Source organism: Pteronotus mesoamericanus, unplaced genomic scaffold, assembly GCF_021234165.1.
Source record: "Pteronotus mesoamericanus isolate MK-2021 breed Mesoamerican mustached bat unplaced genomic scaffold, CSHL_Meso_final contig_220, whole genome shotgun sequence".
Lineage (NCBI taxonomy): Eukaryota > Metazoa > Chordata > Mammalia > Chiroptera > Mormoopidae > Pteronotus > Pteronotus mesoamericanus.
In genome coordinates, this window is record NW_026555091.1 from 1,867,293 (window position 1) to 1,886,587 (window position 19,295).

Consider the following 19,295-nt stretch of genomic DNA (forward strand, 5'->3'; position numbering starts at 1 on the left):
GAATAGTTCAAAACAGCAAATCGCCCGAAAGCAATGGAAAAGTTTTTGAACCTGACACTTGAGCTACGTTGGACGTTAGAGATCATATTTTCCACCACTACATTTTAAAGGTGATAAGATGGGAGCCCAGGAAAGGGAAGTAAGTTGAATGCTGACATAAAACTGCTTGGTAGAGAAGCCGGAGCTAGGAGCCCTGTCTCTTGGACTTGCCGGGTATCGCCTGCTCCAGCACAGCCTGCTGCATTCGCCCCCGGGGATTTAGGAGCTTATCCATGTCATAGGAACGCCATTTTCTAAACTCGTCCCTCCGTGCCGACCTTTTATAAAACAAACCTATCTTACTTCACGGGGGTATCGGAGGTCAGCAAACCCGAAACCTCCCACTGGGAAGCTTTTGATAGAATTTGTTCCACATATCGCTTATGGTGAAACTGACGCGCGGGGAGAGAATTAATGCAGGCAGCGTTGCGTGGTGACATTTCTTGGATCAGATTGCTTGGGTATGAATCCTGGCTCTTGCTGCTTACTCATGGCTTGACCCTTTCTGTAATTGTTTCCTTATTTTTAAAACGGGGACAACAGTGGTATCTGCTTCGTGAAATTGTATCAAGAATGGAATGAGATAATCCCTGTAAAGAGGTTAGCTCAGTGCTGGGTCCTAGAAAGCCCTCTGCAAATGTTGACAAATTATTATCAGAGAAGACCCACTTGCTCAGACCACTGAAAACATTGTAACATGAGATTTTTTTTGAAGACAATAAATGAATCCCCCCTTTAATAAAAGTAGTCTCACTAATAGAGCAGGCCTGGAAAATAGCTGTTCTCTAAAGTCGTCATGATTTTGAGCTATCTGCAGCATAATAATGTTCCCTTCGTTAAGAGGGGGGAAAAAGCTTACTAGGTTAACTTCTCATCCTTTACAGACGATGAACTAATTTCCTCTCTATTGTAACTTCAGGCAGAAACCCACCTGGAATTTTAACCAGTGGACCTCTTGTTAAAAGCCCCAACCATGGTAAAGTTTAACTAAAGCACATTTGCCTATGAGGGATGTATGTTTTTCCTTAATATCTTTGTTTGATTATCAAGATAAAAACTGACTGCATTATTTTAGGGCCAGCTGTCTGCATTCACATGTCCTTGCAGGAGAAAGGGCCCCCAGTGCGGAGTCAGAAGGCAGGATTGGAGTCCCCGCCCTTCTCCCTGGTTCACGACCACGGACGGCGTGTCCATGTGGGCTGTGAGCTTGTCAGAGCTGCGCGCCTCTGTTTCCTCATCACAGAGCTGGGGCGAAGGGGGCCAACGGGCCCTGCCTCAGGGGGCGGTCCTGAGGGTCACCTGAGTCCAGCAGCCCGCGCGCAGGGCCTGGCCCACAGCCGGGCGCGGTAAATGACAGCCGGGCACCTATGCAGTGGGGTTCTGTGTGCCACACCTGTGGCCTGCAGGCGGGTCGGATGGTAAGCTTAGGTGAAGAAATTGGACATGTCCATGTTCCCATAGCATGATTCATGTCTACTCGGCTGTTGCGGCTGCTGCTTTCCTGTAACCCATTTCAGAGCCTATCTTGGCAGCTGGAAGTGTTTGGGATTAATTTCACACTCACTTTACGAGCTGAGCGTTTTCCTGCAAGCGGCTCCCTGGGCCTCTGCCTCATTACTTTGGCATCAACTGATATGGCAGTGGGACAGGGATGTCCTTTGGGGTCTCCCTTTTATTTGGAAACGTTCAATTTGAAAAAGCAAAACAAAGGCCGTCAACACGTTGCGCTTGAACCCGTGAGCATTTATTGTTTCCCGAGCCCTCCCCTTGCTGCGTCCCGCTGAACATGAGGGAACACACATCTCTCCACAGCCCGAGATGAGCTCGCAAAGGTCCCTCTCCCGCACACCGGAGTCCCACAGCGGGTTGGCCTCCTTTTCTCAGTTCCAGGTGAGCTGTGAAATCTTCTAGGCCTTGGTCAGATCTGACTCCTGATGGGGCCAGTTTTTCCAGCCCTTTTTTTTTTCATTGTGTTAATTCTGCTGCATTCATTTGGCTCTCATGGAGGACAAAGTAAACTTGGCTGTTACGTGTAAAACCAGATGGAGAACATGGAGATCTGTTCAGTATTTCATGCTGGCCAGTGGGTCAGGGAGATTTTCCTTGGGGGTAATTGACATAAGGAACTGTTTATGCCTTTTCCTTCCAGTTCCCGTGACTATTTGGGGATAGCAGACTCTTTCCACAATGGCATGGAGACATGTCCAGGGAGAGACTGGGACTTAGAGAAATGGTGCGTCTCCCAGACCGATGCTCTGTGGGCCTTGCTCAGGAGAGAGCCCATGGCCTGTGCTGCTGTGACTCGCTGTGAGAAGTCACTCTTCCACCGCAGCTGCATTTGGCAAGTTGGGTGGGTCCACAAGCTGACATGCTGTTACACTTAGTAAACATTTTCCCTTGATAGTGAGGGACATGCATAAGTGCCTCTCCTAAGCCCCAGCAAGCTCCCCGGATGGTCGCTGTGATCTGGCGGCTGCTTAGCGTCACCTCCCTCCGGGAAAGCCCACACGCCGGATCCTCCGTGGCTCCCCAGCACTGGCAGCGTTAAGTGCCTGCTCCTCAGCTTGACATTGTGGTTCTTTGACAGCAGCTGCCCACATACCTTTTTTGGTCTCATCAAATGCTATTCCCAAACTGGAATATTTGTTCTTCTCTGAACAAGCAGCCACATGTTTCTGCTTTAATGCAGTTGGTCAAGTTGTTCCCTTCACTGTTTTAAAAAAAATCCTCACCCGAGGATGTGTTCATTGATTTGAAAGAGAGAGGGAGAGAGAGAGTGAAATAAAAACATCGGTATGAGAGAGAAACGTTGATCGGCGACATCTCACACACAGCCGACCGGGGATCAAACCCACAACCCAGGCATGTGCCCTTACGGGGAATGGAACCCTCCACCTTTCGGTGTATGGAACGATGCTCCAACCAACTGGGCCACCAGGCCACGGCATTCCCTTCATTTTTAAAGCCCCCATATCCAGTATCTATTCTTGAGGATGAATTTCAGGTACCTCTTCTAGATGACATGCTGGTAAGTATTTAACCGCCAGCGCTCTGGGCGGGGAGGAGGCTGGCCCTGAGGCGTTTGTTCACCTCCAGGTTGCAAGAGCTTCCACCATGGCCAATTGCAAGTGACCAGCATGAGGTCACAGAATGCAGACTTGGGAAAAAATGGACAGTAGCCATTTGTTTCCACCCTGCAGGGGATAATAGGCAAAAATAACCCCAAGGGCCCAGATAAGAGTAATTAGGAAGTAATTTTAAGGATGTATTACCTTCGTCTTAATGTATTTTATTTAATTTTAAAGTTAGGTAATTTCATTTTTCGTAGTGGCCGTGTATAACAGCGGGCTCACCAAATTTCTGAGACATGAACAATTGGTTCTTTCTCTGGAGCCTGCTGGAGCTGGCTGCTGCTTCCTCCACCTTTCCTTTCGGAGGCCCCGCCCACCCAGCGGGAGCTGGGCCCTTCCCTGAGCACGGGAGGAACCTCAAGGCTCCTGCAGGCTTGGGAGCGAGCAACTCCGAAGTCTGAACCCCGGCCTCTTGTTCTGTAGGTGACAGTCAAGCCAGCTCCTGAATTTGCAGTTCGCAGTGCAAAATGAAAATGCAGGCGCTCGTTAAAAGGCAAGAAGAAAGTGCTGTTAAAGCAGCTACTAAAATAGAAAGCTCTTCCCTGTCATCAGTGGTCTCCCTTTCACACCTGCTGATGGTGTCTTTTATTTTCTAGCTCGTGTCATCCCAAGTCAGGGAAAGTTAAACTTTTAAATTGTTAGTATGGATTCGACCATTCCCCTTGCTGTTACATGATGCCAGTTGTAAGTGCAGCTCGTAGAGCGTGTAACCAGGAGCTGCTGAGCATGGCTCCTCTGCGTGTGTGCGTGCTCCATCGTCCCACGGGCTTCCCTTGCAAAACACACCTTCCGAAGTGAAAGTGTTAAGACTTTCAAGGCAGCGACAGCAGGGCACTAAACCAGGCATGGAGCCCTTCTAAGCAAGGGCACCGTTCGTGTGCCCTGTGTATGGTACCGGCACATTCCTTACACTGGCCGAGCCTCAGGGGCATCATTGGTAAAACGGGGATCATACCAGCTAAGTCACGGTGGAGGCGTGAGGGGCGAATGCGTGGAGCAGGATGTCTGGCACGCAGTCTATGCCCAACTCATTGGATGGGTTTCTTAACAATTACCCTGTTCGTAGCACTCTTCCCTTGAGTCTATGGGGTCTTCCCTGCATGCTCAACATTTGCCCCCTTGACCTGTTTTTCTTTCTCTGTTATACACTCTTTGAAGGTGGAGAGGAGATCTGTCTCTGTGGAATTCCCCATAGTGCTTCCTGCACATTTGTGCACATACCTGGCACTCCGGAGGCGCACATGACCTTGATCTTTGTATGATTTGGACTTATTGACAATGAGCATCTGTGCCGTAGTATCATGACTCCTGCAATGAGGCTTAATTGGTAACGTTCCCAGGAAGGGAAAGATGTATAAATTTAGACTTTAACAGGAGTCAGCTGTAATTGTGGTGAGGGTGGGGGACGCAGATGATTCCAGGTGTTTTGGTTTAAGGAAAGTGGCCTCTTTCTGTCTCTTCGAGGAGACTGCTGGGAGTAATGGGCAAGGGATGAGTTCCAAGCCTCATTTGAGTAAAAAAGGCCCCGGGGATATTAACTCTGGCCCATAATAATCTGTCCCTTTGGTAGCTTCTTTCACACTTACTTTTTATTCTGGACAATTAGGGCATTATTACAGTAATGTTTCTTTCCACTAATTGGCTGTGTATGTATGTTTTCTGTCCAAAAAGTTATAAGATCCTCGTGGGCTGTAGGATATCATGCACTTCTTTTGAATACAATGGAAAGCAGTCCAGTACCAGGCATGTAGTAAACAATGAACTTGATTGTACTGCTGACCTTGGTCCAAACTCCCGGGGCTCCCTGGAGAGCTGAATGTGGACTGCGATTGCCTTTCGTAACTCCTGCAAGGACTGCACCATGTGGCAAAGAATCCCAGGCTGCTCACTTTGTCCTTCTCTAACCTACATCTCTGTTCCAGCGTCTCCTGGACACTCTGAGGACTGTCCCCCTACAGTGCCGCTACTCCCCTGGAATTTGGGCGACCGCACCGCTATAGAGTCTACTTGTTTGAATGATGGTTTTTTAACAAGCTCTTTGGGCCAGCGTCAGCAGCCCATGAAATATCACTGAATGGATCACCTGCACTGGACTTCAGGAGCTCATCCGAGCTCTGGTCCCTCACGCTGGTGGGGACTCTAGGAAGGAGCTCACGTTGCTCTGGCTCTTGCTGTGCCGATTTTGGGGCCATCAGATGCCTTGAACCCTTGGACCAAGTCAGTTAATTACTTCTAATGAGCACAAAATTCACCAAGTCATTAAAATAAAATAAAACACCAATGGACAGTCTTGGATGATCCATCCAGTTGTTGCTTTAGTTCTTTTTTTTTCCACAGATCATTCAAGGGGATGAAAAAAAAAGGGCAATTCTACTCACTTCTGCCAATTTTATTCCAAGTAGATTTGGCATTGTGAAGCTGACACACCCCAAACATTTTTTTTCTTTCAGGCCCTGGTTGGCTGGTGCCTGACATTTGTATTTAAAAAAATGACACATAACTGGCTAAATGTTTGAACATTATCTACCTTTTGGATAAAATAAAGAAATATTGACACTCCAGCCATGAGACATATAAAGAATAATAATCAGAGGGAGATAGCTATTTTCTGAAAAGGGTGTAATGAACTCATTTTAAATTATGAGGCAAATGTAGTTATTTTGATAAGAACTTTTTAAATTGACCCATCTCTGTGGCTGGTATTAAAGACTGTAAAAACTGTATTAGAAGTTACTTATATTATCATCTATTGTAGAAGGTCATGGTGGTGAAGCAACACTGAACAATGTCCCCATTAAGCTGATCCCATGGATATTTTTTTTTTATCTCCCGGCCTTATGAATTTGGAATTACTTTGGGCATGTTTTTTTTTACAGAAGGAAGTGAAGAGATGAATAACTCTCTTCTTACCCAACATAGCTTGTGTTTGGGGAGACAAAGATCACCAAGCTGTTTGAAAGAAAAACAGGAGTGTGCCACCTGCAATTTGTGGCGGACCCAAGCACGGTGAAATTGTCCCTCACCGAAGTTCGTCATTTCTGCAGGTAATCGCTCTGGCAGACGCGATCGAGGAGAACCAAGACAGCCTGTTCCAGTCATTCACCAGGCTGAACAGCGCCTCCCGTTTGATGGTCCTGCTGATCGGGCTGTGGCAGAAGCTCAGTGCGGACCAGGTTGTGATTCTGGAGGCGGCATTTCTGCCGCTGCAGCGGGACACTCAAGAGTTGGTAAGGACCCACCGTCTGCAGTGGGCACGGCCGTTGCTACTGAAAAGAGTGTGCTTTTAGGGAGATGGCGCATGGCTATTATGGCTTTGTTTGTTTGTTTGTTTGTTTGTTTTGAGAGAGAGAGATTGAGAGAGAGAAACCTCGATCAGTTGCTTCCTGTACACACCCTGACCAGGGATTGAACCTGCAACCTAGGTGTGTGCCCTTACTGGGGATCGAACCTGCAGCTGTTTTGTGTATGGGATGGCGCTCCAAACAACTGAGTCACCTGGTCAGGGTGCAGGGCTATCATGTTTTTTAAGGCACCAAATGATGGCTTGGGTTTGTTTTTTTTTTTAACCCAAATCTTGTTTTTTTCCCCCCTTCAAATTATTATGAAAACGCCAACTGAAAGCCTTTTTTCCCTTAGTGCTATTTTAAAAATAGTCCATTTTTGCTCGGTATCCGGTCTGTTTTTTATGTGCTCTTTGATCCCTGAGAAGCCCGGGAAACAGCCTTTCGACTGCCTGGGTGCTCACAGCGAACCTCCAGATGTCCCGCTGGAGGAGGCAGGTCAGCGGTTTTCATTTGCTCAGTGTTCTCCAGCGCAGACGTCACTTCGAGGGTTAGAGAGAGCTGCCATGCTGTGTGACAGGCGCATTTCATTGCACTTACCTAGTTCTTTATATACAGTTCATAAACTCTTGTTTGCCCCTGACCATTTGAATAGGCAGTTTAGAATGAAAAAGGGGAAAAGGAGGGTTTATATTTGGAGTTTTGAGCAAAGCGTTATTTAAGTAAAAATATCTCAGATCCCTTGCATTGTAGAGATATCTATGACCACCAGCTGCTTTTATTACAAAGAAATAATAGGCTTTTTGGAAATTAGAGACGCTTGTACTTAGCTATTGTATTGGTGGAAACCATTTCAAGAAAAAAGTTATTTCAAATCTTTTTTCCAACATAGATATGAGAACATGGTACTAAAAATAACTGTATTAAAAATAACATTTTTGAGTGCTTACTAGGTACTAGCTGTTACTTTAAATGTTTCAGAAAGATTACATTATTTAAATTTAAACATGTCCCTATAAGACCGTAAAGGTACTGTTTTCATCCCCATTTTACTTATCGGAAAATGTAGGCTTTGAGAGTTAAGTCTCTTTCTGAGACTAGTGGGGTAGAGCCAGGATTTGGAACTGGGTCTGTCCACTCCTACAGTCCATGTTTTTAACCAGTACACTGTATTTTAGCAAACAAGGTCATGAACATGCTTTTGAAAATAACAAACTTTGTCGACTGGATCTAATTTTCTACAGTTGGGCCAAAAGATTGTCAGATTTAAAAAAAAAAAATCAACCTTTATTTTATATCCTAAATAAAACACTAATAAATAATTTGGAAAAAACTAAGCATACGCTTTTCTTTAGATAGATAAATTACAGCTAAAAATGACCTTTGAGAAGGTAGAAATGTTGACATTATAACGCAGTGGCACCTCGGGACTCCTCGTTAATTCGTTCATTCTGGGGCTCGTGCTGAGGGCCAAAACCCCAGGGCACTGAACAATGAAGCATTTCCTCTTGTGGAGCGGAGATATGACTCATACAAGCTCGAGCAAGCGGGACGAGTCTCGCGCAAGCGGTGACTGCTGAAACATTTTTGTCTTGTCAAAATGCAATGAGTACAGGGTTGGACGAGTTCTGAAGCCGACGGGTACCGAGGTATGACTGTAATGGAAAATAAAGAATACAATGCTTAGAAGTATATTAAGAACTATCACTTATGAGCTCAGATTTAGTCATCAAAAAGTCTTGGGTGGCCTCAGTTCCTGGTCCCACCGCTCAGTGACCAAGTCCTTCTGGGCACGTTTCTAACTTATCTAAATCTCTGCTCCTGTAGCCCTGTGATGGAAATAGTAATAGGACCTCCCAATAAGTTGTACTGAGGTAGCTGAATAGAGCGCTAATCATGATCAGAAGTGGTTTATACAGTTTTCATACACTATTCATGTTCTGCACGGAAGTCATGCAAGGCAAGTATTATTATCTTTCCATGGTTATTTGTCTCCTCGTCTGCGCTGGACGGTGGGGGTGGCATCTTACTCATTTCTGTATTTTCAGAGCCTGGTGCAATGCCCCACATAGCGCGGTCAGTGTTTGTCAGGTGAATGACAAGAGGTGATGGCAGGACGGACGCAGAGGATGTGAGCGGGAGCATGGGGAGGCAGGGCGGGCCGGCTGGGTAACTTACAGGGCCCAGCGCCAGACAGAAATACGGGTCCCTTGTTCCAAAAGAAGTAGGACAGGGGCTCAAGTGCTGCTAGAACAGGTGCTACAGATGAAGCTTTCACTTGGCTCAGTCTCTCTCGTCATGTGTTTTTATTTGCTATTTTATGTTCTGAATATAGGAAAATTAAAAATTTAAATTTTTAGCATGAATTTTACCATTAATCTTTATAATGGGCAACACCAGCTTTAATACAGATAGAAGAACAGGAAACCCATATGCGGACTCATCATAATAATACGATTTGTATTTCGTAGCTAATGCACGCACATCTATTTTGCTTTCCCAGAACTGCGGAATCTGTCTGATTCCTAACTGTCTATATTTCACTTCTTGCGATGCACAGTCTACCCACACTCTCCCCGGTCCGCTTCCTGATTCGTAAGGAAGGACGGAAGGCCGCGGGGCCCTCCATCACCGCCTTCCCGCAGCGCCGTGGTGAGGTGGTGCAGGGAGGGAGCAGGAGAGAAACGGGCTTCCTGAGTCGCTCCTGCCCTCTGCATCTGTTGTCTTCTTTCCTCTTTCAAAAACAAGTTCTGGCTCAAATGAAAAGCCTTTCAGGACTGTCCATGCCCCTGCTTAATCAGCCCAGGGGTAACCTGCCTCCCTCGTACTTGCTTTGGGCCGCCTCTCCACCCTGGGACCACAGGATTCCCAGCTTATGGGGCTGTACATGAATAGGGCAGAGAGGCGGAGGGTGCACATGTGTTATGCGTGTCCTTCTTTCCCACACACTCTTCACTGTCTCATCAGACCTCACAAGTTCAAAGATAAAATCACTAAGAATTTCAGGATGGTGACAGCCAGCATGAGAGCAAGTGCAGGGCCCTTCCAAGCACTTACTCACTTGCGCACTACACAGCTCACTTGCTCCCGAAGCATGTTTAGACCCAAAGGAAGAGTTTCCTAGAAATAAATGTTCTCACGTGCAGGAATTGCATCCCAAGAGAGGCCGTGGGATTTCCAACTCCAGAGATCTTTAAAAGCGCCTCGTTTTTCTGGGAGGATAAGTACATTCATCCCTGTAGGCAGACGATGGACGTAGCATCTTCTCCAAGCCCCTTTCTACCCGGCATCCGTATTCCCTGCTGGGGTCCCTCCCAAAACATGCAGGGGAAGTTTGTTCAACTCTCTTCTGAATTTGGTGAGATTAGAAGGTGTGTATACTCATTATGTCTATTGAAGTCATTAATGAGACAGGACATTTGATAAAAACATAACTTGGAGAAGAATGAATCCAAAAAGACATTTTAATACGGCTTGTTCTGCTCTTCATCTTTGATTAGGTTGTGGTATTCACGTTGGACTTACATTGTTGAGACAGCCTATATATCTTGAGAAAAAAGGAATCCTTTTTCATTCTTGAAGACGCACGCATGCAGTATGTGGTTTTGACATGGTAGTTCACAATCCCCCACATCATGCCTCTAGACCTCACAAATAAATGTTATGTGATGGGTATCCCACTGAGATGTGAAAATGAAATATGCAAACCTGAAATAACTTGGAAGGAGGGTGAGGCGGGGAAGAAAGGAGTCTCTGACCAGAATGTTGAAAATATGTCCCATATTGAAGTTATTACGATACCACAAAAATCTGAATGTAATTTAGCCGGTTTGGTCGAGGGTGGATGGCAGAGCGCATGTGTGGGGGGAGGGCTTTAGACATGTGGACAACATTTTCAGCAGAGACTCTCTCTTCAAGGTCAGATGTCCCCAGAAGTACTGAGAGGTAGAAGAAAGTGCTCAGGAGATGTTTTATTTGCATTTTGAACAGCACCGCATAATGGTTTGTTGTATTTCATGTAGAGGGCGTGCGTTCCAAGGCAGGCTAAGTGCTGTAGTCAGTTCTGAAACATTTTCTTCTTCATGACATTAGGTTCACAAAGCAGAAGTATTTAGAGCTTATCATTGCTATTGAAAGTAATATCCTCTGCACGATATTATCAGCATTTTTTAAAGAAAAATACCATCTCATTTGGAACTGAACGCATCATTATTTTCTTTCATCTGTCTTTTTAGTGATGCTTCTCCACTTTTGCCACTTCTTAATACTATTTTGAGGGCAAATAAATGTTGGTATTGCAGACTATTATATGTGATTTTTTTTTAAGGTGCTGAAAGTTATATATGCTAAATGTATTTTGGTAGGGATACACCCTTTCGCTATAAGAAAAACATTGAATGTTCTATTTGGCATCTCCAAAAAGAGCTCTTAACCTCAGTTCCATAGTGGATTCGGTAATATGCCCAAAATAACGTTCTGTCAGAGTACCTGATAGGGGAACTCTAAAAGGAGTTTTCTTACTTTTCAGGTTAGGGACTGAGGGTTTTTCAGAGTATTTGAATTCTCAGTGCAGAATCGAAACCTGCTGCTTCTGACACTGTGCTACAGAAGTTCTGCAGAAAACACTGTCTCTACTTAGCTCAGTGAGGGCTGTGTTACTGGTTGGTGTGTGAGAGTATATTTAATTGTGATACTATACATATCCTCTTCCCATGATGCTATACAGAACCTCAAAGCTATAAAACTATACATATCTCAGGATTGGCCGAATAGGACCAGTCTTTTATCCAGTCGTGTATTCATTCAATGAATATTCATTCAATGCCTGCTGTGTTTCAGGCAGTGTTCTACACACTTAGCATACCTCCATAAGCAAAACACACCCACCCTCTAGGTTTGCTTCAACGTTACAGCAAACAAATCCAGCCGTAAACATCCTCGCCACCTAATAAGATAGCCACTTACCAAGTGTGGCTATTTAAGTTGAAATTTAAATAAACTAAAGTGAAATAACATTAAAATTTAGTTCCCCAGTCTCACTAGCTATCTTCGAATTCCTCAACAGCCACATGAGGGGAGTGGCAGCCTCACGGGACAGGGCAGACGTAGCACATTTTCATCGTTGCAGAAAATTCTGATGCGTACCAGCAGTTATTAAGAGGGGAAGGGTTGTGTCACGTGTGTGAGCAACTTCAGCACATTCTAACAAGTGACGGAAGTGGGATGGGCACTGGCATTTAGTGCTGCGGTGGTGTGTCAGCAGCCCTGACGTCCGGAGTTCTGGGTCAAGCCCGGTCCTGTGCACAGTAGGCAGACGTCACCCGGGGACAGGAGACTTCGCTAGGGGGCAGCGGTGTGCATCTGCATGAAGGGGAGGCAAGAAGCTGCTGCCCCTTCTGCGTGTGGCCTCGGTGGGCCATGTCGTCATCACGGATTCTTTCCTCTTGAGCCTACACATGGCCTCACAACCCTGTGAGTCCCGGTTTGGAGGAAGCATTATCACATGGAGCTGGTGTGGGGTTGACTCCCCTTTGCCCTTCCTGATCTCTGTGAGGATCGGCTTCTCATTTTCCTCATAAGCAGCTTAGATGACTAAGGTTCACTGACGTGAAGTCCAGCAGATGGCAAGACAGCCAAGGGGAGCAGTGTCGGTATTTCCACAGGGGCCGTCTCAGACTTCGGCTCCAAATGTTCGATTGTGTTCCCTGTGTCTCCAGAGGAAGCTCTACTGACAGGGGCAAGAGAGCCCTGGGCTGGGGACCTGATTACATCCTGCCCTGGAGGTGGAAGGCATACTGGCACATTGCATAGCAGTTGGCCTTTTTCTTGTCTTTCAAAGTGCATGTAATATCATCAGCAGATACTGTCCACTACGTGAAGAAGAAAAGCTATACTGTGTTCCTAAGAGTTTCATAGTTACCTTCTCCAGCACCGAACTTTAAAACCCCCGGGAAGGTTAAGATGGAGATTTGAACCTTCAGCATTACTTTTTGATTGATTATTCCTTTTGCCAACTGATAGGGAAAGAGAAACTTATTTTTAACACAGTCAACGTGGTTTATGTGCGAAAACAGATGTTTATAATAGGAAACGCTATTGTGTGGCAGGGCTTATCAAGGCTCACTTGCAAAGTTTCAAGACTTCTACGTCACAGGTCAGATTTGAGGTAAGGGCCATTGTGCCGCCTGTCTGGACCGGGTGATGACGGAGATGGCTAATCATTGCTGTTATTAATGACCTCTTCTTCAAAGGCAAAGAAAAGGAGGAAGCCGGGTTGCAGTACGAAGCCGGCCTTTCTGTAGTGTCAAAGTAGCATCACAATTATACCGTCTATGGGAACACTGTGCAGAAAGTAAATATTTCGGTCATTCCCATGGTCTTAGCCAGCAAGATAAACATGAAAGACTTAGTTTTATGTTCATAATGGCCACACTCTCTCTGTTGTTGCTAGTTAGATGCAACCCGGTTACTTCATTGGAGTTTATATAACGTATCTCCATGCCTTCCTGATGACTTGCTTGCTGTTTTAAAATTGTAAAAGTTGAAATACATCAGAATTGGAGCCAAGAAGAATTCAACATATAAGTGGTGATATGTGATTTTTTTAAAACTTTGCTCATGTATATCAAATGTGGACCCATTCAATATTATGTATGCATTTAAGAATAAAGAGACTGAATAACTGAGCACAGAATTAATTAATTGAAGCTCCACTCTCCTGCATACCAGCTCAAATCCTTTTTGAAATAAGGTGTGGGTTAAATATAAAAAATTAAATAAGGGAAATCTATGCAACCACAGTGAGGAAACCAGTGACCCTCCTCATCCTCATACCACTCAGCCATTTGATTCCGGGCTGCAAGTGTATTTATATTAGTTCAATTTCCTTAAAATACCTTTACGTAACCTAGTGTGAGTCTCCCAGTTGTGAAGAGCCAATTCGGGCATGTCTGGGGCCTGGCACCCGTTTAGAAAAGAGCCTGTGGGTCCTGGTGCCCCGCTCCTCCAAACCCAGTGCTCTCTGTCTGTAACAGCGCGCAGGACTGCGCCCGGTGGCGGTTCCGTCACTCACTGCGGCCTGTCATTGTTCACTGGAAATGTTTCTGGGAAACCCCTGGGCTTGTGTCCTTGCTATGCTGTCCAGCTTCCCATGGTGGCATTTGAATTAGCCTTTCTGCCCATGTCTCTCGTTGGCCTTCTCTGTGTGGCTCCGCCAGGCTCTGCCCCCTGTCCTCTGGTCCCGCGCGTGCTTGCTGGCTGGCTGGGGCTCTCTGACCCTGGTTCACCTTGAACTCCAGAACCAGGCAGTTGGGACTTGGAGTCACTTGGCTCCAGGGTGTCTTCTTTAGATGTCATTTTCTGTGACTTCCCAGTGCCCCCGCTTCATTCTGGAACGCTGACTTTTCATGGGCTCTCTACTTCTTTCCATCAAGTCAGGTTGTTAGTGCCTTTCTCTTCACCTAAAATAGTGTCCTCTGGTTAGCCCTCTGTCCACTCTCTGGAAGAGCAGGTAAGTTTTCATTTCCTCCCTATTTATTCTGGCTTTCTTTAGCTTGTGAATTTCACTCGCGGGTATGACATAATTTAGCTCTCATTATATACTCTAAAATTGTCCATGTGCTTGTCTTGTATTCTAATAAATATAAGCATAGATTCTTCTATCTCCCCACAGAATTAAAGCTTAAATTGAGCATATAGCCAGATATAAGTATCTGGGGATGGCTTGATACCTCATTTATTTTCATAACGTTTTATGCAATTACAGATTTTCCTTCAACTTACAGTTTTGTTTTGTTTTTAGAAAGGAAGCATTCTACTTTTATTTTGCACTGTCCTTTTTTTGGCAAGCGATCTCAAACATTTTTGGGTTCTCTAAGCGCAAAACCTGATCTCTCTGTGCAGATGATAAAAGATATAGATTGATAGCCAGACCACCACGCACTTATATATATATATATATTCATTCATTCTCTATCATTCCAACCAGTAAACACAGAAATTTTCAGTCTTAATGTATTCATAGTGATGAATATATTAAAGTGAAAGTAACTGTTAGGTACATTTCACCTACACTGATTTAGCCAAATTTGGTAATAGTGCTGACAGGTATGTAGTGAAATAGACATACCCACCTATTTCTTTTTTTTTTTTTTAAGATTTTATGTATTTATTTTTAGAGAGAGGGGAAAGGAAGGACAAAGAAAGGGAAAGAAACATCGATGAATAAGAGATTCATCAGTTGGTTGCCTCTCACATGCCCTCAACTGGGGACCTGGCCCGCAACCCAGGCCTGTGCCCTAACTGGGAATTGAACCTGTGACCTTTTGGTTTTGCAGGCTGGAGTTCAGTCCTCTGAGCCACACCAGCCAGGGCACGCACCTATTTCTGATAGTCTTTCCAGACAGCCCTTTAGGAAAATGTGGGCCATAGAACTAACCCAACACTTGGCTCTGGTAATCTAAACTAATGCACTTGAAGTAGTTAACTAAAGTTTACTTGGTGCTGTAATGTTTATGTTTGTAATTATGAAATCCTGAAAGCAACCTAAATGCTAAGGGTTGGAAAATGCAAACTGTGGTCTATCATTTGAACCGAACATGACGTCAGGCTGAGGTCCCCATCCCATTTTTGAACAACTGCCTAGCTGGCTGTGCGTCCCTCCGCAGGTCACGTCCCTCTCTAAGCATGGGCTCTGCCTTGAAGAGAAGTGAGACTGGCCATTCGGAGTGCACTTCAGCTCGCTTTGCCTTCATGTCCCTGCTGACCCAGTAACCAAAGGCTGCAGAGGACGACCATGAACGCAGTTAGTGGGTGAACCTGGCTCTCCCCTGCCTTGCTCACGAAGGCATGGCCGGCGTGTGTCAGAAACACAGTTTGTGCGGTGAGGCATCGGCGGTGCAGGCACCCCAGACCCCGTGGCTCCTGGCCCTGCACATGTGTCTGGCTGGGAGAAGGGCCAGGCCCGCACCTGAGAGCTGCTACATGCGGAATTGCTTTTTACATTTCAGGTGTACTTTTTGCTATGTTTTTTCACCGTATAATCTGGCCTTTAGTGGGTAGCCGGGGCTTACTGCAAAAGATTTACTGAAACATCATGAACTGAAACGAAAACATATATAATAAGGTTTTCCTTTTTCAACAAGACATATTCACAGTCTTTTTTTTTTACCCAAAGTAACAGAAAAGCACATTGCTTGTTTGACCTCAGTGAAATAGATCCTGTACTGAGCCTCCCTTGGGTGTCTTCACCATCATTTTCAGACTCAGGGTTTGAGTGTTTGGTTATCTGTCATCTGAAAAACCAAAACTCTGCTGCTACTAGAACGGCTATGGCAACAGAGGCGCTAGATCATACCTGCAAGCATGGTGTTAGGCGTGCGGCCTCCTTTGGAAGCCACTTGTCAAAGGCGTGCGGGCGGCACGAGGGTACCCTTCATCTCTTAAGATTCTTGTGAGGACCAACGTGCGTAACGTCTGATGTGGCGCTGGGCCTGTGAGTCATCCAAGAAATCGCAGCTGTCGCTGTATTCCCACTGTATTTCAACAATAAGATGCGCTTATTGTAAGTTCCAGCATCATTTGATGGGCCCCTTAGGAAAACACCCACTGCCAATTAAACTGTGACATAGTGGTTTTTATCACTTAAAGTTTTTAATAATTATTGAAAGTGCTCTTTTAGACTTACTTAGATGTTTTATATATTACTCTCATGCATGAGTGAGAAGCAGTTGATAAGCCACATAAATTGGTTAAGGTATTCATGAAATTTCTCTACATTCAGCGTTTGACCCCAGGCCACCACCATCCATGTGTTCCCACGTGTCGCTAGTGGTCCCGTGTGCTACCAAGGCTGTTGTTGACGCAGCATTTAAGAGCAGGCCACTGTTGCCTTTGTGATTTTTTTTTTCTGAGTGTCTGATATCCGTTCTAAACATTTGCCTTTTCGACTAAACTCAAAGCCTCATTCCCCCCCCTCAGTTGAATCATATACTGCTGGACATTAAACAGCTTCTGTTCAGTGTTAGCAGAAAATTTTAGGCAAAGGGATGTTTACTGCCCTACCAATAGTCCCGTGTGCTACCTTAATTAATCAGCCACTCCTGGCATTCGACAATTTCCCTACTTCAGTTGTATTGTTTGGCACAGGGTAGTCATCTGTGTGCTTGCATTTCAGTAACAAAACAGAACACAGCTCTCCTCTCTGTAGCCTCCTGTCTATATCCTGGAGAGCTCTTAGCTTTTGTTTTGCAAGAAGATAGAGAATTGCTGTCATTCTTTTGTCATGCATATTTGCTTTACTGTTTCACTTGAATGGTGGTTTCCTGTATTGTTAGACATATTTTTCCTGAGGTTGGTCATTCTTTGTTCTTTGAGGTTGTTGAGAACACAGCATTATCAGCAGAGAAGCTGGTATCTTTCGTTTATTCACACGGTCCTGTCTTGTCCTCACTTCAGTAAGGTTTTCTCCACTCCTTCTGTGATCCCTGTGTGTGTCCTGGTGCCACAATGGTGGCTTCTCCAAGGAGCCTCAGTCATGAGTCCCTGACATGAGCCTCTGTAATCCAGACCCATCAGAGTTATGTTTTCAGGGGCCATGATGTTCCCAAGGTCATTTCTAGGGGTCAGTTTCAGTAGCCTATGCAAGTGCCAAAAGCCTTGGTGGACTCTTTCTAAAAGTTTGACCCATGCAAACTGGTACAGATCTTAATGCTTTTTGATTAAGCAGTAAAATCCCATTTAATTGTATGCAGACCATTCACGTGGCTATAAAAAGTGATGTAAATTTTGGTTCCGTGAACACGTTAATCAGGGCTGTACATTTTCTGGGGGGAGACCTCATGCTACTTTCTGAAGCCCAGTTTAGTAGAAGGGGCCTCAGATGATCTGATGCCAACAGGTCAAAAGACGCGCCCATGAGACGGGATGGAAGCGCCTGGTGGCACGGGGCCAGGAGCAGGCGCTGAGAGCCGCGTGGTCCTGACTGCGCTGCCGCTCCTGCCGGCTGTGTCGGCTTCGGTGGGTACTTTGCAGCTAGAGCCTTGGTTGCAAGTTATGATGCCTGTCCAATAGGATAATGGTAAGACTTAGTTGAAATGATACTTGTAAACTCCTTCGCACATTTTCCAACACACGAGGTCCTGAGCAGTTTTTACTCTTGTTGCTGCTGCTGTTCTTTCTGCTGCCATCATTAATCGCAGGCACCAGCGCAGAAGAGAGAAACTTTTAGAAAGACTCTCACAAGTAAGAATGACTGTGTGGAATTACGTACCTACAGTTGCTAACTATGTCTCAATCTGTCTGCAAGCACCTCGCCAGGGAAGTTATTTTTCTGGTTTTAAACCGGTGAGGAAACTGAACCGCAGAGAGCTGAAATATTTTTTCCAGAGACACGGCAGCCTATGAGGAAAGGCGCCATGATTCAGCCTAGGTCTTGTGGCCTCTAACCCAACCCACTCTGCATGGCCTGTACTGCATCTTAGTGGACGTAGATACAGGAGCCTAAGTCCGCAGCTGGGGTGGAGGGGGAGGGAGGGGCGGGCCAGTGCTGCCTGTCAGGCCTGGTGGGCAATGACCTCAAACTAGGACCTCACTTTCCTGGGCCGCCACTGTCCCTGTCCATCCTGACCTGCTACTTACTTTCTCGTTAGCTTTCCTCTACCTTCAAAGGAACGACTTTTATAAATTTCCCTCGTTAGTCTCAGTGGGATAATTGGTCCAAATTATCCAATTTACTATCCCCAGAAGCAGCTTTCCTCTGGAGTCTTCATTAGCAATTTGACTTTCCAGTCTTAATTTTTGGGTGAGTTGCTACTGAGTAGTGCACAGGACTGGAGCTTCCTTGGGGTGATTGGTTCTGTGGGGCATCGCCAATGTTTGGTTTTGTTTAAAAACTGAACGTGGCTCTCCAGGATCAAATTCCATGATAATTCAGGTAATCTGCTTTGTGTTCCTCTATTTAAAGCATTGAGGTCAGAATGGGAGGCCAGGTCAAATGCAAAACATAAGCTTAAAAAGAGAGGACCAAAAAAAAGAGAGTTGGTTTGTATTGCAGCTCATCGGTGCTTGTCAAAGGTTTGCGGTGGTTGATATAGCTTCCCCTTAAGGTACCTCCCACTCTTGAGATTCTAGATTTCCACAGTTTTGTTTTGCATCTCATCAGGCAAGTATGCTACAGGTTTGATTAGTGAATTATCACATTGCATTTTTACTTAATGAAACTCTCATTTCACAGGCTCTTTTTTTTTTTGTCTTATAAACATTCCTTTTCATCATCATCTTTGAGTTTATGTAGCAATTCAGGCCCTCCAAATAATGACCCTGTATTTTCATAGCAATCTTTCTGAAATATTGGCATCATGCCTCATTATATTAGAGAAATAGTCATGCCAAATACCTAAACATGACATGGTTTTTGACTTGATTGGCAAGTTGGCAGTAGGAAAGGAAGTTCTGCAGTGCCTCTCCATTAACTAAATGCATTTCTACTGAAATTATCTAATATGCTACTGTAACCTACTTTTGGAAACAGTGCTTTGCTTTAGATGAGTAGTCTGTAAAGTGGTAGGAGCTGTTTCAATGCTGAGATGACCACAGAGCACACAAATTCCAGATAACATTCAAAGGGCCTTGCCTTCGTATACTCCCAAAGTCCTTGCCAGTGGCTCCGAATTGACTTGAAAAATCTGTCCCCTCCTATGGTGTCTGGGTTACTGCTCTGCCTTAATTTACCTCTTCCCATTGTTGTTGAAATACAAATTCAGTTTTAGGTATTTGTCTAGTTTAGATTTTGGCAATTGTATAGAGAAAAGTTTGTAGTACCTAGTGACTTACTATTCTCTAATGG

General features: G+C 45.1%; 1 protein-coding gene across 1 annotated transcript in view; it reads left to right on the forward strand.

The window, feature by feature from the left end:
• Positions 1–1,857: 1,857 nt before the first annotated feature.
• Positions 1,858–19,295, forward strand: part of LOC129068873 (protein PTHB1-like) — a 73,732-nt gene continuing 56,294 nt past the window's right edge. The window contains exons 1-2 of the mRNA XM_054571308.1: positions 1,858–1,929; positions 6,215–6,397. Of these exons, the coding sequence (XP_054427283.1) occupies positions 1,858–1,929; positions 6,215–6,397 (255 nt within the window). The remainder of the gene's footprint in view (positions 1,930–6,214; positions 6,398–19,295) is intronic.